This window comes from Apteryx rowi, unplaced genomic scaffold, assembly GCF_003343035.1.
Source record: "Apteryx rowi isolate R43461 unplaced genomic scaffold, aptRow1 scaffold_845, whole genome shotgun sequence".
NCBI lineage: Eukaryota > Metazoa > Chordata > Aves > Apterygiformes > Apterygidae > Apteryx > Apteryx rowi.
In genome coordinates, this window is record NW_020451144.1 from 32,285 (window position 1) to 53,670 (window position 21,386).

At 37.1% G+C, this 21,386-nt stretch overlaps 1 protein-coding gene across 1 annotated transcript in view; it reads left to right on the forward strand.

Moving 5' to 3' along the window:
• The window catches only part of ICA1 (islet cell autoantigen 1), a 61,030-nt gene that overhangs the window by 7,205 nt on the left and 32,439 nt on the right, over positions 1-21,386 (forward strand). The window contains exons 4-5 of the mRNA XM_026090027.1: positions 562-685; positions 2,971-3,169. Coding sequence (XP_025945812.1) covers positions 562-685; positions 2,971-3,169 — 323 coding nt within the window. The remainder of the gene's footprint in view (positions 1-561; positions 686-2,970; positions 3,170-21,386) is intronic.

Genomic DNA, 21,386 nt, shown 5'->3' on the forward strand with positions numbered 1-21,386 from the left:
ATTAGAATTCCATAATGATCCTGTAAAGTAATTTAAAAATAAATGGTGTTTAACATGAAGAATTAGATCCTTCATATAAAAAAATCAGTCCTGTAGTTGAGCATGAAAAAAAGGAGAGCAAGAGAAATAAGCAAGTGAATGAGTTTTAGGTAGCTTAACTCAGAATTAGCTTCAGTGAAAGTATGCTAACTTAGATCAACTGAGGTAGTCCAGGTGCTACACAAAGAATAAAAAAAAAAATTAAAAATACTCTAATCAGGCCACCATTGGGCCCTTTATGTAATCAAACCAAGCTTATTCAACAAAGAAATAGCATGTTTCTCCTGTTGCCTTTCAGCACTGATGTAACTTTGTGTTTCTTGTTACAATACAGCAAACCTATCAACAGATGTCTCAAGTGAATCTGATTCTCTGTTTCATAAATGCAGGAATTCCATGAAATTATTTATTTTTGCTGTGCAGCTTGGATTTGGAGTTACTTATCCTATTTGGTGTTAGGCTAGTGTTAAACTGTTTGAGACCTGTTAAATCACGTTTGACCGCTCATTTATTTTTCATTAGTTCTATCTCAGGAAGAAAATGAATTGGGGAAATTTCTTCGATCACAGGGTTCTCAGGATAAAACAAGAGCAGGAAAAATGATGCAAGCCACAGGAAAGGCTCTCTGCTTTTCTTCTCAGCAAAGGTATATATGTCATCATTACTGTCTGATTTACAAAGTACAGGGGATAATGGTGGTTGATTCTCTGTTGCCATATTTCATGTTGCCATTCTAAGTGTATGAGGAACCAAATGATACAAAAATTATTATTGGCCAAAACTGCTGTAGCATTGGCAATACTATTGGCTTGCTCTGTGCGGTTTTGCCTGATCCTGCTTTTAGGCACATAGCCCTGCTATGCTATGCCCTGCAGTTCCCCCACCCACACTTGTGCAGCTCTCAAATTGCTGAGCTGCACAAGTGTTATTTGCATGGCCGCTCTAGCAGTGGGATTGTAAAGAAACTGATGGCAGCTCCCTATTTTCTGCTTGGTGACCTTCTCACTCTACAGAGAAATGCTAGAGCAGGCCTGCTATGGAGGTGTCTGGGTCCTGGGAGGCCAGGGAAATGGGTAAGAGAAAGCCGTCTTCTGGGCTGTGGAGTGTCATATCCCAAATGGACAGCGGAGAAGGAAGGAGTCTCAGTGCCATTTTTTGCTTTACCTTACACCATGAAGTCCCCCAGGAAAAGAGGCTAGATTCCCACTGAGCTCAGGTGGATTGGGTAGGAGCAACTCAGTAAAAGGTAAGAGGTAAGGAATGGAGAGGGACATGCATGCACATAAACACTTGCTTTTGCCCAGAGCCATTGAGATATCGCCGAACCTGTGTTCGAAGAGTTTAAAAGTAATGATACTTGATGGTATTAAGAGTATTATGATGCTTTTTTTTTCATAGTATTGGTACTGTGAAAGTCTGAAATTATTTGTCATTTGCAAGGGAAAATACTATTCCATCACATGAGAAATTATGAATCAAATTCTGTGCTCTTAATTATTGCTGTGAAATGTTCCAGCTTTAGCTTAGCAGTGCAGCTATTTGGCTCAAAATAAAACATCACATACTGAGCACTGAGCATTTCATATGTTTATCTTGGGCTAGAATTTGGTCATTAGCACACCCAGTAAGAGCCGTGAGTGGGATCTTTGAAACACATGTAAGGCACCTTTGAGCAAAAGCCTTAACGATTTGCCTCTTAAAAAGCTTAACTGTTTATAGAAATCCCACTGTAAGACATGTCCACGTAAACTGAATTTTCCTTTGAATGGCTGGCTAGGTGCTTGTAGAATGTAAGAAAAAAATGTGTATTACACCCAAAAAAGCCACAATAAAAAGCTCACATTTAAATATCTTTTAATTGGTGCATTTTTTTTTCCACGCATCTTTTGAAATAAACTCACATAAAAAGAAAACCAGTTATTTGGCTTTCCTCTCTTCTTTTTCCTTCCATCTCTGAGCCATCCTCGTCTTAGACTCAGGACTATTCTTATTTGTCTTATCTGCCAATAGGTAGCTCAGTAGCTGGAAGTCAAGAAGACTTAATTTGCTGGCTATTTGGAGCTGAAATTAGAAATTCTATTATGCCTTGAAAGTCCTGAAGTAACAAATTAAACTAGCTTTACACCAGTGTTGAGCTAACTGAAACCATCCCAGTGAGGTGGCTGCTGGCTGCAAACAGGAAAACAAAAGCAGCAGGAGGAAACAGCAAAAGTTGGAGTAATTCTGTCTCGTTCTGAGAGCCCATTAGAAGCTGAAGTGATGGCGTAGGGAAGACAACAGTGTCCCCTACTGCTTCTCCAAAGTGCAGTGTCGGGAACAAACACTTAAGAAAATGCCTAAAACCTTCCAAAAGATAAATGTCCTTCAAAAGAATTGTTCGGATTCCTTAAAAAAAAAAAAATCAGATAATTATCAACTTGACAGATGACTTCTAAATTTACATGTACATTTGAAGATTAAAAGGCTAATGGAAGTGGTTTTTTTGAGGCTTAACATGACAATCCTGATGCATCTGTGGTATGTATCCAGTAATAAATTCTTAGGTATATTTTTAGAGTTGTTAAGTGCAACTTGAAAAAGGATTTTTAATAGCATACATGTAAGCAGTTTAGCTAACTACAATATATATACACATAAGGTTCCTTTTTCACTCATGTAAATGAAAGGAATAGTGAAAAATCACTACTAAAATGTGAAGGGTTGCATACCCAATATGCATGCAAAATTAACGTGTTCATATGTGCCCTCAATGAAGTTGTAGAACTGTCTGAAAATATAGTAGCAATTCAGTGAATTCTTTTGACTGTGTGTGCTACTGTTTTTGCTCGCTAGCAGAGTGGCAGTAGCTATGTTATTTGTCTGCCTTTGTGGATTTTTATTTTTATTTTTTTTAACTTCTCCTTCCTTTCATTCTTTCATGCCTTCCCCTAGGTTAGCACTGCGCACTCCTTTGAGTAGATTATATCAGGAAGTGGAGACTTTCAGATATAGGGCCATCTCGGACACATGGCTGACAGTAAACCGAATGGAACAGTATCGGACTGAATACAGAGGAGCACTACTTTGGATGAAAGATGTGTCTCAGGAGCTGGATCCAGATCTTTTTAAGCAGATGGAAAAGTTCAGGAAGGTATGAAGTTTTCCATGGTTTGCTAGAAAGGATGCCTGATGAATGACAATGGAGCGTGATTTTGATTCTTCTGAGGAAGATGTAATTCAGCAGCACTAAGAATGCTATTTATCATAATTAATCTTTTCCATGTGACAGAACTCCAGTTAATCTGATATGGAATACAGTATCCTTCACAGAAGAGGGGGCGGTAAGGAAAGATATGGTAGGAAGAAATAGCATTTTTCAGTAGTTGATTCAACTTCAATTTACATTTTGATAATTTAAATAATAAATATTTTTAAAGAAGTTTATCTAATTTTAAATACTTATCTGTGGTGACTGAATGACTAATGGAAGAAGATATATCTGCTCTCAGCAGGGGACAAGAAAATTGATTTGTAACTAAAAAGTAAGTCCACACAGAATAACAGAAGTCTTCTGCTAAATCTCTGGATGGAGTTAAAGGCCAGCATTTTTTATATTGGCTACTGTAGGCTTTTTGGGGGGAGTTGTGGAGTTGGAATTTGCTTTAACATCCTTGTGCTTTTCACCATGACTCTTGGGCAACTRATAACACTAAAACTGTTAAGAATGCACTCTCCATAAATCATGTTCATTCAGTGTAACTCAGGTTCGCACTCCTCCCCTCCCAAAGGGCTTGCAAAAATCACAAGCCATAGTAGTCTGCAGATTTGCTACCAGGTGTGACTACAGAAGCTGTTTGGACTGATTCTGTCCCAGTTGGTTCAGGAATCCTGAGGAGGCCTTTGCATTTGTTAGTGCAGCTCTATAGCTGATTTTGTCAAAGACTGTAATGTTCACAGTTTGCTGTTTATAAATCCTGACTACTATGAGGAGTTAGGATTGTAGGTATAACATGGTGGCTTGTGCTTTGAGTAAATGCAATAAGAATTTTTACAGAAGCTATGTGATAACCTAAAGCAGAAACCTGATAACCAGAAGTTGTGTTAAAGTGTGTGCATGCATATGCATGCGTGTGTGGCCTTAATACAGGTAATGTACAAAAGAGAACCCCATTTCAATGGTGGCCTAAGCAGTCTTCTTTCTGTGACTGAAAGTATTTGGAGATGAAAAATACTTCAACTGTGATTTTAAAGACTCAAATAAACCATCCTGGTCGGGAAGAACTGGCATGTATCTAGACTATGCCATTATTTGTAAACTGAACCTGTGACAATAGCAATTAAGAAAGGGGTGGAACAGATAAAACTACAGCTAGTCATCTAATCTTTATTTAATGCTTCAGTACAGGATATTCATATACATCTCGTGGCACCAGACTTGTGTTTTATTATGCCTTGTGGGAAATGTTTATAGTGGCAAGTCCTTGCAGGTAAAATAATTGGTATGGTCTTGGCCTCAGCCGATTGCTTATGTGTAATGGTTGATTTATTAGAAAAACACTTTAAAAATGGAATGTTTAAACGAATAAAGCAGTACTGGTAACGGTCTTACAAAACTGATTTATAGCTTTCTTGCAAAACAAATGCTATGAAAGATATAAATTATATAAATGGCAAAGTAATTAAAATAATGTATGTTTTGTATGGTGAGCTGCCGTAGTTAAAAAGTTACTTATGAAATTTCAGCCATCTTAGGCTGCTGTGCTTCAAGGTCAGCAGAAAGAAGACTTTTCAAAAGCTCTCACAAAACTTTTAGCAGTATTTAGGAGAATTTCCCCTTTTTTATCATGTAAGCATTTTGAAATATTTTTAATCTGAAATAAGTTATGTTCTGAGGTAAAGAAGCAATGAATGAGTTAGATGCAAGCGGATTGTAAATTGTGTAACATTGCCTCAAATAGCTTTAAAAAAAGCCGTAGAGGGAGAAGGTCTTTGAACCTCTTCTTTTCTTTGACTAGTTGTCAACCGAAAACCTTTTAGATCCTTTGTAATGCAAAGGACAAAAAAGCTCTATATTTTGTAGCCAACAAAGTAAAGAAACGGTCTTGGTATCGACTTTCCTACATAACCCATCTGTACAACAGGTATGTCAAACTAGTCTGAAGGTATTAACAATTGCAGAAAATGAATTCTTTCTTTTTCATTTTGGAAAAACTTTACAAAAATAAAATCCTAAAGCATAACGTATTTGGATAGATGTTGCCAAACAAGACACAGTAGCTAGTTTTTAGTCCTTTATGAACGTGGTAGACAAACATAACTAGTGGTGGATACTGCATTTCTAAATAATTAAGAGATGAGTTATTTTTGTTGTCTTTTTGTTCTATTCTTGCTTGCAGATCTTAATTGTGCCATAGCGTGGCAGTGTTATGCTAGGTTTTCAAGGCTTATTTTGTATCTGTAACAACAATTTAAGGAGTCATGCTAGTTTTGTTTTGAGAAAGATATCATAATTACAGATGTTGAGTTTTTCCTTCTAAAACATGGCATCACCAAAGAAAAAGTGTTTGATCTGGAGCTGCATATCTAGTCATACACCAGCAAACATTTAATGAAGCTAAAAGAAAGCCTGACATAGCACTTGGGGGAAAATTGTTCTCTTCAGACTTCTAATTGTAAAAATTTTAAGTATTTACTTTACTTTACTAGACAGCTTTCTAATTTTCAAGCAAACAGTTCTGTTTTACTGATCTTTAATGCAACTTGTGCATTAGCAGTATTTATATCACTTGGTTATAGGAATGTTTTTCAGGTGTGTAGCCTTTTATAATCCTAAATATATCATTATGTATACAGATACAGAACTTGCTTTTGGAGACCAAAGTTAAATCAGTCCAGATGGGTTTTTCATACCTTCCCTCAAAGTAGCTCAGGCTAAAAGATCAATAGTTGAGTCAGTATTTTCAAAGCTGATAAAATCTGAGTTAAAACATAGGCATTTTTGTAGTTCTCTTTCAAAACAATGAGGTACTTGAGACAAGTTTCTACTGCTGCTTTCAAGGCATCAGTGTAAATACGTTAGATCTAACAGTATTGCCACTTTGAAAGTGGTACAGTGTTTTTCAGCAATAATCTGCAGAACAACCTTTTTATGTTGTTTCTTGAAGATATTCATAGGATTGTAGTTACTTGAGTCAAACCAAGGAAGCAGGTAAAGCATTTGCTTTTCCTCACGCAGTTCCATAATTGCTGAGTACCTCTATTTTTTTTTCCCTCCTATAAACAGATTATATGGATGCTTCAGTGCAGTTCTAGAGTAGTGGTCTTCTGTCCCAAGTTCAGAGTTTAAAGTGCTGCTTRAGAGAATCTAAACAGTACCTTGGCAATGCTATGGTGTTTTAAAGAATTTGAATGAGTGAATACCTTTTTTCTCCCCAAATTTTTCACTACTGATCATGATTTTAAGGCTCTTAAATCCAGGCTGTTTTATCTGCTGGTGACTGTACACTCTAGCAGAAGCTTTGCTGTGGTGTTATAAAAGTACAGACCAAATAGCACAATTGCTGACGGCTCCCACCATGTCCTTCCCACAGTTCTGAAGAACAGGTAAGTTTTTTCCATGTGTTTTCTAGGACATGCCAATGTGCTATGCCACCAGGCAACAGCCTCCTGTGAGCACCAACAGAAACACAGAAGAGGCTCTGCTCTTCAATTTTACTTCATTAAGATGTCTCTGATGCTTATGCAGTGCAGTATAGACATTCTCATTGAACCTGGATGTTACAGTTTCTCCCTTAACTTAATTTTTCCAGCTCATTTTTTGCCTGTTATGCTGACCTTTAGGCTAACTGTAAGAAAAATTACATCTGTTGCATTGCAGGATGTATATCATGCTACACTTATAGAGCAAATTAATCCTTTCTGTATTTGTTTTTTGCTTCCATCTTTCTTCCACTCCTCTGCTTCCCCCTCATTCTGAGGTTTGAACTCTTGCCAGAGCAGCTTGGTGAATACCCAGAGTTGCCATACTGGGATCTCGCACTCAAGCTGAGCTGCAGTGGTATACTGGGAGCTGGGTATGTGGAGGGTTCAGCTCAGTTTCTCCCTCTTGTCCAGTCCTTTCTGTTTTACTAGAACCAGTTTTCAGGTGCTCTGCTTCTGTCCAAACCAAATGAAACTCAGAGGGGCAGAAGAACAGATTGAAGCTGTATAAGAGTAAAGAAATAATGCATGGGCTAGGTTTGCAGTAAAGCTTTGTAACTTCCATGAGATTCATCTGCTTGGAATGCAGTGCAAGTCCTGCATCTCTATGGCATTCAGATGGTTCAGAATTTGTGAAACACCATATGTGTTGGATGGGATACAGTCTGGAAGAAGGCTGGTTCTTGACAGAATGCAATTGCAGTGGGGAACAGGTAGCATGGTTTGTTCTGGGCCTCTTTCTTTCGGAAGGTTAGAAAGGCCCAACCCCACAGTGCAGAAGCCTGAACTACTTCAGTATTGTTGAAGAAGTTGGATAGATCTTATTATGGAAGAGAAGCATCAAAATATTCCCAGTTCCCCCAAAGATTCTCAACAGTTAYAGGATCCTTAATATCTAGCTGTTACTTTGCATGCAGTTTTGAGAAGCTTAGAGGCTTGCCATTGAGTTGTCTGCCATTGAGTTTATCTCATAGTTTTTCCTAGTTGTAGGACTTTTTGTACTTGAAATTAATGCACTTAAAGGACATTTTAAAGATAAGTCTGGCAAGAGGAAGGAAAAGCAGTGGGAAAAAAAAAAAGATCAACAAGAAGCATTCATAATGATATAACAAGAGCTGAAACTTGTTTTTATAAACCTACTAAGTGTAGGGAGTAGCTGATCTATGCAAGTTCTCTGTTAAATGTCTTTTAAGAAAAAGTTAGAGCTTGTGTGGACAGTTGGGGAATAATGAGGTGCTAAATAAATCAGTTGATTAAAGGTCAGAAGGGAAACCTTGAGGTGTAGGTATTTAATATGAAGATCTTAGCAAGCATGGATAAGTTACATCTGCCACAGTCTTACAGAGAAGGCTTAGGAAGCCATGTGCCCCTCCTGCCTCTCTTGCCTATTAGCACTGCCTGGTATGAGTGCACTTTGTCTTATGTGATGATGGAGAGGCAGTACCATGTTATACTATCGCCTGCTACTCTCCTTTCACCCACCTATCCGTTAGCATCACAGCTGCAAACAGCCCTGCAAACCTGAAGGCACTGTTGAAATATGCTGGTGGATTTTTTTAATTGTCTGTTAAATTTGAAAATTCATGGACATCTGAGGAAATGCAAGAAGACTAGAGAGGGAGAAAAAACAAATACTATACTGATCTTTGAAATAAAAATAGGTGTGGCAGTCACCAGCCTTTTAAACTAATTTCAGTTCCTGGTAAAATAATGAAAAAATCTGTAGGCATTTAGAGGTTAACAAAGTGAACAGTAGTAAACAACATAGGTTTATAAATAACATCACAGAATAGCATTGTTTTTTTAATTTATTTATTAAATTAGTAGAAAAAATGCACTAAATGTAGTAAATCTGGATTGTACAAAAGTGTTTGTTGCAGTTCCTTGTGAAAGATTACTGGAAAAATGAATTTATATTGGCTAGAATAATAAGTACTCTCAAGAATTTAGAAAACTGGCTATGGGACTCTAAACAAAGTTTCAGAGAATCACAGAAAATAAGGATGGAAAATACCTTCAAGATCAACTAAACTGTTTTTGTGCCAACACAAAATTGTGCATTTGTAATATATTTTCCAAGTGTTTTGGTACTTATAATAAATGTAATTCAGTTGAGAATGACTCTCTTAGAAGTTTTGTGGAGATTAGTGTTGTCCTAGTTTTATTAAAAAGCTCAACCAAAAAAAGTACTAATGCTAATTACATCTGCAGATGATATGAGGCAGGAAAGTTTTCTGGTTTTCCAAGCAGCAAAGTATACCAACATCTTAAAGAAAAATGTCTGTGGCCTTTGCAGTCACAGTGGTGTAATCAATACACTTTCAGCTGCCATAGTTACAAATAGCACTGTAAGTGATTCATGTGTACAGCCAGCTATGTTATTCACTGGTTACCAGCTTTGGTTTTAAAAAAATTGTTGTAGACATCAGTCATCTCCATTTCTCCTTAGGTAATACTTTCACATTAACTTTCAAGGTTAAGTTCATCTGGAAAATTTAAAGTGCCTTTGCCTTTAGGTGACAAATATGTAGGCCTTTGCATGTGTGAGAGCAGCCTAAGACTGGAAGATAGTTGTTTTGCTCTGGGGACATCAGGAAGACCTATGAGTAGCATTAGTAGACCACACATTAGATACGAGCTTTTTGTGGCACTATAATGTGAAAAATAATGCTGGCTTTCATAATACCTACCAGGAGTGTGAGATGACAAAAATCTATTACTTTCTATCCAATCTATCACAATCCATCTTTATCACTCTTGGTTCAAAATCTTCCCTTGAAACAAAAACAACAACAACAAAGCAAAAAGAAAACCCAGTCTGTTTGCTGATTTGGTTTACTGCTTCTCATTAAATTAATAGCTAAGGTTCCAGGAGACCCAATAATATTTGCTGCAAGTAGCTGTGTACTCTAGAATTAGTAATACAGTGTCTCTCTGTACTCAGAGACCCACATCCTCATGGAGCAATGTGACAATAGAGATAACTGGATACTGTTACAATATGATGATAAGCAACATTTACATCTGTCACTTGTTGTGACATGCCTGYGCTGCCAAGAGTATGTTGGGTTTCATTCTAATAGGCAATAGTACTAAGAACAACATTTCTTTTTAAAACATCATTGTTTTTTAATCTGGATATATGTGATTCTGGACGTGTTAAATCTGTGAGTCTATCTATAAGAATGATTTACCTGGAAACCATGGTACTGAAAAACAAAAATAAGTGCTCTTTGTAAGAAATCATAGTTTTTTGCTTTGTCATTATTGTCTCTCCTTGTAAAGGCAGATGGAGTTTCAGTGCTGAGAATATTGCCTCTGTGCAGTTTCTGCTGTAATGTTTTTCCCAGGTTCTCCAAAGTCAGATTCAGTAACATTAAGTGGAGAAACCAAACAATTCAAGACAGTTTACATACAAAATGCTCAAGCATTTTAAGACAAAATTATAAAAGATAGGCCTTTTTTGATAACATGACCTCAAGCAGAAATGTTCTCCACAATATAAACATTTTATAGTAGTATAACCTTAAATTACCATTTCGAGTACTATTTGTAAGAATCAGTGTAGACTAACATAAAATCAATAGTTTTCTGAAGCCATTTCATGTATATTAAATATCACTGATGATTGTTACTGGGTTAAAAGCAAAGTAACAATGTGCAATAGAGATGCCCTCTTAAAAGCATAATAAAAGGATGCTACTTAAAAGTAGAATCAAGCTTCATGGAACAGATTACATCATCTTAGGATGTACTGCTTGTAGAATATGCTTGCTTCCAGAGATTGTTGCTTGCCCTTGAGAGATTCCTCATCATCTCTTCAATTCTTTTTGAGAAAGAAGACTCTGAGTGATATCCAGCAAAAATGGCTGTAAAATAGAACAAAACTAAGTGCTAGGCTACAGATACAATATAGTTTTGAATGACCTTGTTTCTCATAATCTAGCTGAAATGCGAAAAAGGTAGACTAGGTTGAATTGTTTTGCAATTTCAGACTTAGGTTTATCTCAAGAAGAGGCAAACACATAATTCTAAAAATTGCTCATCATATAATTAATAGAACTTGTCCTGTTTCACCAGGATACAGCAAATAATCCAAAAATATGTAAGTAATTGATTTAAATGAATAGTAGTGCTAATAATTATTACATCAAATTTGGACTTGGTAGCCCTCGTATTAAAAAGGCACTCTCATATATGTTGTGACAAACTTCAGGTTCCAGCAGTTTTTGAGATCTAATTATAGAAATACATAACCATTAAATGTAATCTTCCGATTTAAAAAATGATTCAACCGAACACTGTTTTCACTTAATTATTCTACTGTATTCAGATCTTAAAATCAGAAAGAAATGGTGATTGCCTAATCAGTTTCTAGTGCTCACATGGAGACTGATTCTGCAAACCGGTCTGTGAGGGCAGGGCCCCTAACCCATGTGTATCATTTTGTGAATTCAGAGCCTAAATGAAGTGTGAAAATGTAAACAAAATAAGTTGTGAAAGGACAAATGAGATTTGGAAAATTTCCTCAGCCTTAACAATCTGAAAAGGCTAGGAGGAGAGCTAAAGAAATATTTTCAAAAAATAAATGAAATACAGATGTGACTAAACCAAGAGAATTCTGCAGGAGAGAAGAATAAACAGGAAGGGGAATACAGCTGTTGGGGAAAACATTGTTTACACAAGAGAACCAAGTTTTTCTATGGTCGCCACTGCCCAGGAATTCTTTCTTAGACTTTCCTAAAATGCCTAGGCACATTCATAATGTAGTCCATCTGCTTTTACTTCACAAGGCCTTTGCTGTTCAGTTATATACTACATAGGAGTTGAATAATTATGAAGGTACTATATTTGTTTTTTCTCTTTCACCTAATAAAACCAAATTAAAAATACAATTAAAAAAAAAAGTACCATTCTGACAAGAAAAAATATATGAGCTAACATGCCATTTCATCTCTGTTTTAGGGATATTCTACCTGAACCCTGTTTAGGTTTCAAATGTCTTGTTGTTTTTTCTATGATAGCACAATATGAAGTCTGAAGAGCACTAGAGAAAGATTTTTTTTTTTATGTGATATGTAAAATCTTTCTGAATTTTTATCTGGAAAAAAATATATATGTAATTATCATGAGGGAAATAGAGATGTACTTATTAATTCATTAAACACTAACCAGAAAACCCCGATTAGCCCTTATGTATTTATTTTTCTATTTAACAGCATAGTGAGTTCAAGTAATGTTATAGCTTAGGTGTGTTTATCATTGTCAAACTGGAGTAATAACAGTCCACAGGATTACATACAACAGATGCTGCGTTATCAGTGAATCTCAATTATTAGTGGAAATTATTTCATATTCTGTGCAGAAAGAGGTTTAAAAGAGTATAAAAACCTAAAACTCCAATATGGAAGTTCTGTTCATGCATTAGTACTGTGAACATTGTGGCTTTGTGCTTGGGAGRCTCAGAGCACCTAGGGACTAAATATTATTTAAGGCAACTTGCTCATCCTGGTCATCTTCCTTCAGGTAGCTTCCTTGGAGTGTATGTGTTGCACTAATGCTGCTAGGATTTGCGGCATCTCTGGCAGTGGCCTTCCTCAGCACTTCCTACATCKACCCCTGTCAAGCATACAATCATTCTTCCCACTTGCAAAGAGGATCTTGCAGGCCAGCTTACTGTTCCCTGGCACTTTTGCTGGGGAAAATCTTACTGCACCTGAACTGGAGCTGTTCACATCCCTTTACCTAATTCCAGTTTATTCACTTCCTCCATCTCCCTGTCCAAAAGGGCTGCAGAGTCACATAACAAGCTYGCCTCTGCCCTGAAGAATTCAATTTGGATGCAAAGAGATGAAAAACTAAAATGACATTTTCTAACTGTGAGGACATTGTAGCTAAAGGATTCAAGATCTCCAAAAACTCTTCAGTAAATGAGCTAGAAACTGAACTGTGTAATTACTAGATAAGTAAAATCATGGGCATAGCAGAGATTGGTGTTGTGGTATGTTGGACTTTTCTCTACATGGTCCTTTCGGCTGGTCTTTCAGTGTTCGAATAGTACTAATTACCTGCCCCTCTTTGCGCTAACTGCCTAATTGCTTTCCCCTTGCCAGCAACCCCCTAGTGTGCCAACCACCCTTTGCTCTCAAATTGTCTGACATGATTAACGCAATAACAAACTCTGATAAACTCAGAGCAATTCTCAGCTAGCTCGCTTAATACTCGCTTAATTAGTATGAGTTTAGAGCTGAAGAAATTCTTGCATACCTGAAAGCTTATTTCTTTGCTTTTCCATCTATTTTGGTTGGCCTGCTTCTTGCTACAAATTTTTGTGCATACATGAACATTTACAACTATTTTTGGCATCTCCTAGACTTCATCATATTAATAAAATGTGGCTCTCTTAATTTCAGACTGTATCAAGTTATATGCATCTGTGCAAAGAACTGTTGGATTTTGTCAGCTCCCTCATAGTCATTTGAGGTGATGTTCTGAGATATCAGAAGCAAACTCTAACCTAAAAAGTGTGTATGTTCATGCACAAAAATGTGCACCTGTTTGCAGTTTAGAATAGTCTGGGTCAAAGCATGCTGTTGTGGTAATTGCTCACAATTGCAGACAGACAGACGTGTGCTCATTATTAGAACTACATTCAGGGCTCCTAATGAAAATCTATCCCAAAACTTTGAAACAATGTTATAGATGAATGTTGCCTTGTTATTTGCAATTTAGCAGTCTCCTCCTGGTCAAAAGAGTAGAAGAATTATTGTTAATTATTTTGTTTGTATGTCATTGCTTCAAGGTCTGTATTAGTGTCAATTTTTTTTTCTTTCAAACTAGTATAGCACACATCCTGAGTTTGAGTAATACTGAAACTTGTGACAAACAGAAAGTTGAGGCATGTATCAAGGCTTCTTAAAGTAGAAAGAGCTGACCTTCTGTTAACAAAGTTAGAAGCTAATTGTTGCCTTCCTTTCTTTTAAATTATTTCATAATTGTTCCCTTTTTAAAATAATTTGCATATTGATCAGAGCTGTAAATATGAATAAAACTACTATGAGAAATCTTTCCTTTGTAATTGCTCGAGGAAGTTATGTTCTGTATTGGCTGATGATCAAAGAATATTCAGAAGGTATAAGCTTTGAGAGGTAAAGCTGATTTTATACACAATTTATTCCTGTAAAGACCTGTCTTGGTCTGGAAATTATTCCTGTCACAGGTTTGACAAGGACTTGGCCTGGTAAAGTGAGAGATTTGAGTGAGGCTGTTTTTGCCAGATGAATTAAAATAAATGCCCTATGCAACAAACAAAAAGACCTCAAGTAAGGATGTGGGTGTATGAAATTGTAACAGGCCAAGAATTACAATAATGCAAAAGTTAAAGGCCCTCTACCAGTCATGTCAAAATGGGTATGTTCTGCCCAGTTAAGGCTGCGCATGTAGGTTTTGCTGCCTTGTGTAGTTGCCCTGGGTGTGTGCCTGTCTTGTAGCCTGTCCACAGTGCTGCTTTTTTAGTTTTTTTTTCCTATGTTATAATGCCTTTTTGTGTCACAAATACCAGATCACCAGGGCAAGTTGCATTCACCCACTGTGAGTGAGTTACAAGGAGACACTGCTAGTGTTCCAGCTCTCAGCTGAATCAGATATCTGACTGTATGACTTCTCCTTTGATCCAGTTCAAAGCCAGGAGAAAATATAACCCATTTTCCTGGGGAGATGTATGTCTGTATGGATATACTACTCTTCTGAAAGGTGGGGCCTAAATGTAGTTTAATTGGTGCAAAATTCTGTGTAAATATTTGCTATGCTTTGAGAATAGCATATTTGAGTTTAGCTTAAAAATGTATTTTTCCCAGCTTAAATTCAAGTAAACAACCCTTAATTTGAAATAAGTCATGTGTAAACAAGCTTAGCATCTGTTTAATTCACAATCATTTTTAAAACAGTTTAGTTAAGCTGTAGAAAGCTAACATATCTCCTTCTTTTCTGCAACAGAGAGCCTGAAGGCTTTTGAATCTTATAAGGTGGTGTGACTCAGTAACTTTTATTTTGCTTTGCCTGATTTCTAGTGTGTGACTATGTTATGATCTTATTTTTAATTAATTAATATGCTATGATTTTAATTTCAATAATGTCCTGCAGCTTCTTTTTGACAAACTAAAGAATGCTACTCTTGTTGCTTCCAGCTCCTTAAATTTAACAAAATTGCCTTTATTTTATAGTAAAAAATAGTTAGAGTTATAAAAAGCACCAACATCTCAGATTTGAGTTTTGTTTGCATCCTGTATTTGATAGAATTCTTTTTTTTTTCTTTTTAAGGTGGCATGTTGCATTATCTGTGCATTTTGCTGTGTATGTTTCATTGCAATGAACTGATTTGCTAATAGACCAATTGGATTCATATTCTAGAATTGTGCTGTGCTGCTCTGTTTGTGAAAGCTGTTGTGAGGCTTAAAGCTTGCAGATTTTGTTGTCTGTTCTTTGGCTGGTTGAACTTGCTGGATTGTGCTCAGAAATGTAACTTTGATCAGGGCTGCATCCAGCTGCTGCATAAATGGAAAGGGTTCTGCAGAGGCTGTGTTCTCACCAAATGACATGCTGTGTCTGCCTACACTGGGCCATGCTAGAGGGGCAGAAATCAGGGAGAAGGAATGTGTCGTCTTAATTCCTGATAATTCCTGACCAAAAAACTTGAGAGTTTTTCTGTGCTATTGGGCTGTACCTTTTAGTCTTTTTTTTTTCCTTCCTGTGAAGGGACTAGATTATTTTTTGATAATGGAGGAGAAAGTATATTCATATTGCTGCAGGGCAGTTGTTCAGAAGTTGGTATTTAGCACAGAGAACACGGTTACTTGGGACAGACAGTTTAAATGTCTCGGAGAAATTTGATTTGGCTATAATAAAATTTTCCTGCTGCGTTGTTTGCAAGATACACTTGAATCCAGATCTCAGCACTACCACAGTAGTAGGGAGGAAAAGATTTCAAATTCAAGTTGAACTATTAAACAGACAAGGAAAAGAACTCATTCTCTTGAGATGCCTTCAATTAGAGTGCCATGTTGAYTGAATAACAGGAAAACTTTTGGCATCTGAATTTAGAGTACCTATAATTGATGGACCTGGTCTGATTAAAATGTCTAACCCAGTAGTAGAGCTATTCTAGCAATATTTATTTCTAGCAGACTACTATTCCCCCCCTTCTTTATTTTTGAGAAAGTAATTTAGCTGTATGCATTTTTCCAGAGGATTCACATAGACAATAACGTGGTTCAGTGTACCACTCCCCTCTTAAATGTCACGAGTAAAAATTTCACTCAGCAGATAACCCTCTAGGACTTGAACAGGAAGAGAGGGAGGCTGCCTGCATGCTTGGGCAATGGACGCTGGAAGCTAAGCTAGGCCTGTCCAGGTGGATTCTGTAGGTTTTGGCAATCTGTTTTCAAACTTCAGACCTCAAGTCTTAGTACATAAACAGACCTCTGCCTGTGAGTGTTCAAAATGTGAAAGTAAAATACCAAGATCTGGGATTCTCTCTGCACTGCAGTTACGATTTGTAGAAGTGTTGTAGCATCTGAAAATTGTGCATGCACCCCTCCCCATGAATGAATTTGTGTGAATGCAAAACTTGCATGCTCTCATACAGTTACAGTATATGGAGGTATTTTTACATGCTTTCTATTACTTAGGCATGTTTGGGCATAGGCAATGCTTGAATACACCCTGGCAATTGAAAATAAACCCTCTTAAAAACTTCTGTAATTCAACTTGGTTTTGAATTTTGATAATGGAAAGTCTGCTATTACACAGGTATTACAGCAGTAAAAAAGAAATTGCTAGCTTTTTGAAAAACCTTATTTAATATGTCTGTGCTGCATTACATCACAGAACAGCTTTCAGCAGCACCATGAGAAGACACAGAGCCAGTCTGTGTCCAGCACTGCACCTTGCTCACACACCCTTCTTGACCTGGGAACATACCATGGGATTACCTTATTCTTAAGGGTGAATATGGTAATAGATATAAAATAAAAGAACATCTAATCTGTCACCTGTCTTCGCTGGTGACCAGTGGTAGATACCCAGGGAGTTGCATAGGGCAAATATATGGTGAGATTTTCTTGCAATATTCTGAGCAGTGAAGGCATCATAACACTTAGGGAGTTCTTTTTTCCATAAAATTGTCCGGTTGCTTTTTGAACCAATGTAAAATCTGGCCCTCGCAACAGATCACTGTGTGATCAGAGAGTGCCCCAGCTAATGCGGGTGTTATGTGAGGATACACTGTCTTTTTGCATTGAGTTCAAACTGTTAGTTCTATAGGATGCCCTCTAGTTCTTGTGTTGGACAAGGCATGGTCTTTTCCGACTTTTACATGCATAGTCTGATGGACTTCTATCATACTCCTTAGTCATCTGTTTTCTAGGCTGAACAATCCTAATCTATCATTCTTTTTACAAAAGCTGTTTTACATCTGTGATCATATAATTTGTGCTTTCCTGCCTTTTTCTTCTTCCAGAGTAATACAGCTTTTCCCCCCCAATGCTAAGCCTGAGCTGATATGCTCTTGCAGATTCAAGCTGGCTATGGCTGGAGGAAAGATATGTATAGAAAAAAAATCTTCATGCCACTGTATAATATTCATGGCATCACCTGCATAATGTGTGCGGAGGTTCTAGTTTTTCTCCATCTCTAAGCAGACACAAGAGTTGGAAAAAGTACAGAGTGAAACAGCAGGAGTCAACACAGGGCYGGGAAGGAAGTTAGGAGGTGGAAAAAGGAACAGAGAAAAAGGAGTAAGATACATGTGTATGTGTTTGCATAAAGGAGAAAGGGAGAGCTACCTGGCAGGATTCAGTTTCTGTGATAGCTGTCATTGATTATATCAAGAAGATGGTACAAGCTCCTTTGCTTTTGAAGAAAAGGAAGAATATTCAAGCCAACTATAAATCTTACATCCTCACAGGGGTCAGAAAATTGCTCACATCTGCTGACTGTCAGTGGTTATGAAGTAAGCAGTAATGACCACGGCTTAGTCATTACTGTCAGGCTGAAGTTACATGGCATGTGAGCCAACAGACTCAAGGCAATAAAATTTTTACAAGCTGAATACTGAAAAACTTAAGAGGGAAGTTTGACATAAATGTAACACAAAGAGCAAATTTCATATCCCACTGAATAAAATCCACAAAGAAATAATGGTACATTTCCATGACCTGGCTGCTTTGTAAATATGATATTTTAAAAAAATCCGCTCTTGGGATTTAAAAATAGCAGTAACTATCTGAGAACGTACTCAGTAACATCTTTTGTTATCTTGAACTTTTATATTACTGTTAAAGGAAAAAAAATAAAGCAATGGTCACTGAGCGCTTTGCTTTTAATGTAACTTTGTCTTTGCCCCAGGTAGCTTACCACAAGAGAAAACACTGACAGCTGACCAGGTGACATGGATTTGAAAATGGGAAGGAAAAGGGTTGCATCTGACAAAGAATACTGAGAGGTTAAGAACACGGATATAAATTGAGACAAAGTTATATAGGCAGGAAAAAAGAAAAGCTCTTCAGTCAAAAAAGAGAACAGAGAATGGAAGTAGTAGCTTGTCTGGGATGTATTTGTATCCCCAGCACGATGGCAGTATGTCCAGTGATTGGAAATTTTAACAACAGGACAGCATGTTTGGAGTTCTGGTTTTTCCTGTGTATTTGGTTCTTTTCTCCTCTCAGGTGGCAGATTGCAAATCGCAGCTCTGCTGGTGTATATGCAAGATTTCTGCAATAGTTTTTGTCAAGGCTTTCTGTAAAGAAGTATCTTAGCTGTCAGCCAGTGGCAGTAGTCTCTAGGAAACTGATACAGTCTGTGTCAGTATAGATAGCAGTCCACATCTCTAGTTTGAAAACTGGAGAGTATAGAAGAGGGCAAGAGGTAATTTGAGGACAATGGGAAATTACATAAGATGGGATGTTTCTAGGTCAATCTATCTTATTTATCAAAGAGAAGATGGAGAGTTGACTTGACCATGGTATGTGAGTTGCTGCAGAGAGAGAAAATACCAGATACTGAAAGGCGCTCTGCTCTACTCATCAGAGTTTATGAAGTCGTTGCTTGGAAGCTCATGCTAGATGAATTGAAATAGAAAAAAGGTGCACATTTTGAGGTTATCATTAACAGTGAAGGAAGTTGGTTATTTTATGGACTCTACTTAGGATTCATCACCCCTAACTTCAGACATCAGTGGTTGTAGATGTCTGCGCTTAATCTAGTCAGCAAAGACTCCCTTTATAGTCAGTGGAGAGAAACGGGCACTTTTACGGTGAGATGAATCAAACTGTAAAGTCGATTGTTTATGTTCATCAGATCTGCATCAACTAAAAGTGATCTCAGGGTAACAGTGTAGATGTCAACATCTGAGCTAGGCAGATGGAGTCTACCTGTGAGGTCTTTCTGGAAGTCATTATAGGAGTAATATTTTATGATGTAAATTTAATGATATGTTCTGGCCTTAAACTCTCTATCCAAGTGCATGGCCTCTACCTAGGAAGACTTTTCTAGAAAACCTACAGAGATCCCCAAAGCTGGTACAGGTATGAATGACCAAAGGGATAGGAATTCTGTTGAGTATAAGGAAAAAATTCTGGCAAAAATTGAGCCAAAACAGTGACTGCGATTTTAAAGACAGCTTTGGGCTCTGCAGTTTATCAGGACCTGTATTGAAAATCACAGAATCACAGAAAATAATGGCTCCTTTTTGGTGCTTCCTGGATTTTGAAAGTTTATTAATCACAAATATCTGGATGTTTTAAATGAAGTGCTTTTAATGTACCAAAAAAAGGTAAATGAAGTATAAATATGTTTTACTTGAAATAGTATCATAAAATTGCAATATTCTGTAAAAGTGTTGGGTTTAGTAAAAATAATGACAAATCTGAGGTACTTTAAAAACTGTGAAAACTTATTCCAACACAAATAWGTTAAGCTTTCCTTATTTTACGATTACTTTGTTTTCCAGTTATAGAGGGTATTTAAAGTTGTGATTACTAATGGATTTAAAGTACTGAACATTATCATCCAACCTTAAGAGCTTTTCAGGTTGTTCTGTTCCATTTTGGAAGATGAAACTCTAATGATAAAAAAAAAACAACCCACTATGTGTGTATAGTTTAGGTTCTGAGTGATGTAACTTTGCAAAGTTCCTTATATATAGCTTCCTAAAAAGCTCCTGAAAATTCTTCTTTTCAAATTATAATTTATTCAATGCCATGAGGCAGTGTGGTATGTTACAAGCAGAAGTAAGAGCTGCCAGAATATGATCAGTTTCTTGATTTAAAAAGAAATAAAAATAAAAATAAACAATTATTCTATAGCATAGTGTGCAGTGTACAGTAGAGAGACAGATGGACCAGAACACAAAAAGCCTTCTTTTATTTCTATTAATTTCATGGACCTTAGAAACTGCATTGCTTTATCAGGTGCATGCTGCACACTATTTCAGAGTTATTTGTTGTATCAAAGCTATCGTGTTGGTGTAAAGTGTCCATATGGAACTTAGTTCTGTCATATAATCCTTGTATAGTACACAAATATTCTCATGCTTATAGCGTCTTTATTATCCCTTGCTGAGAAGGATAGAAGGAGAATGGAGGGGGGAGTTTAAAGTCTCGTGGCCTTGCCCATGAGACCTGATATACGGTGTGCAAGAGCACCCCTCAAAGTCTGCAATTTTAGGTAGAAGAGTTCAGTCTTATCTTCACACCAGCCTGCACACTAGGTGTGTTTATATTTTTATTATAAATCAGTGTAACAAAAAACCCCCTTCAAACTGTCATAATTCTCACATCAGGAGCACAGCTGTAGGCTGAAGTTCACGTGAATGTGTTATATAGACACCCAGTGGCAGCCCTTATGCTGTTTAGCTGGTAGGGATCTCAATGGAAAAGTCTGTAGTAGACCTGAGTGTGTGTGTGCCCATTTGTATAATGCAGTGGGGCTTTTGGAGAACGATGCTCTAGAAATCAGGAGTCGTGTAGGCTATTCATTACCATAATTATGTTTACAGGATAGGGATATGTAATTGTTTTATATGGAAAAACAGAAGAAATGGCTGCTACCTTGTAAAGGACCTTGAGCTTTTTCCTACTTTCTGCATTTTGTGCTCAGCCTGAGCTGCCAAGTGCCCGTCTCTGCGATTTTGGAGATAGCCAGGAAAATCGCTGCTCGGGACTCCTGTGCAGGTGCGTGATACTCCCTGCCAGCGGGTTGTGGTGCTGGACCTGTGCTAGCATGGGTGTCATCCACGCTTAGCGCTAGAGGAAAAGCCCTTAGGCCTGTACTTACATATTCCATAACTCTGGGATAGGTCTGTAATTTATTCAGTGCTTTTTGGTGTCTAGTGCAATGGGACCCAGTTTCATTAAAACCCTTGATAACTGCCACAATGCAAATGTTAAATAATAATAATGAGCAATACCATTAAAATCAAAGGGAATACTCACATATTCAAATGAAAATGTGAATTATCATCAGAGGCTATTGTTCTTATGCATGAATTAAAATTATTACAGCTGTTATGTTTCACATTCTGATTACAGAGGTGGGTAAAAATCCTGTTTTTGAATAAATAATCTCATTTTGTGAGAAGGAAATCTAAGTGTAAGAATTATTCTAAGCTCATA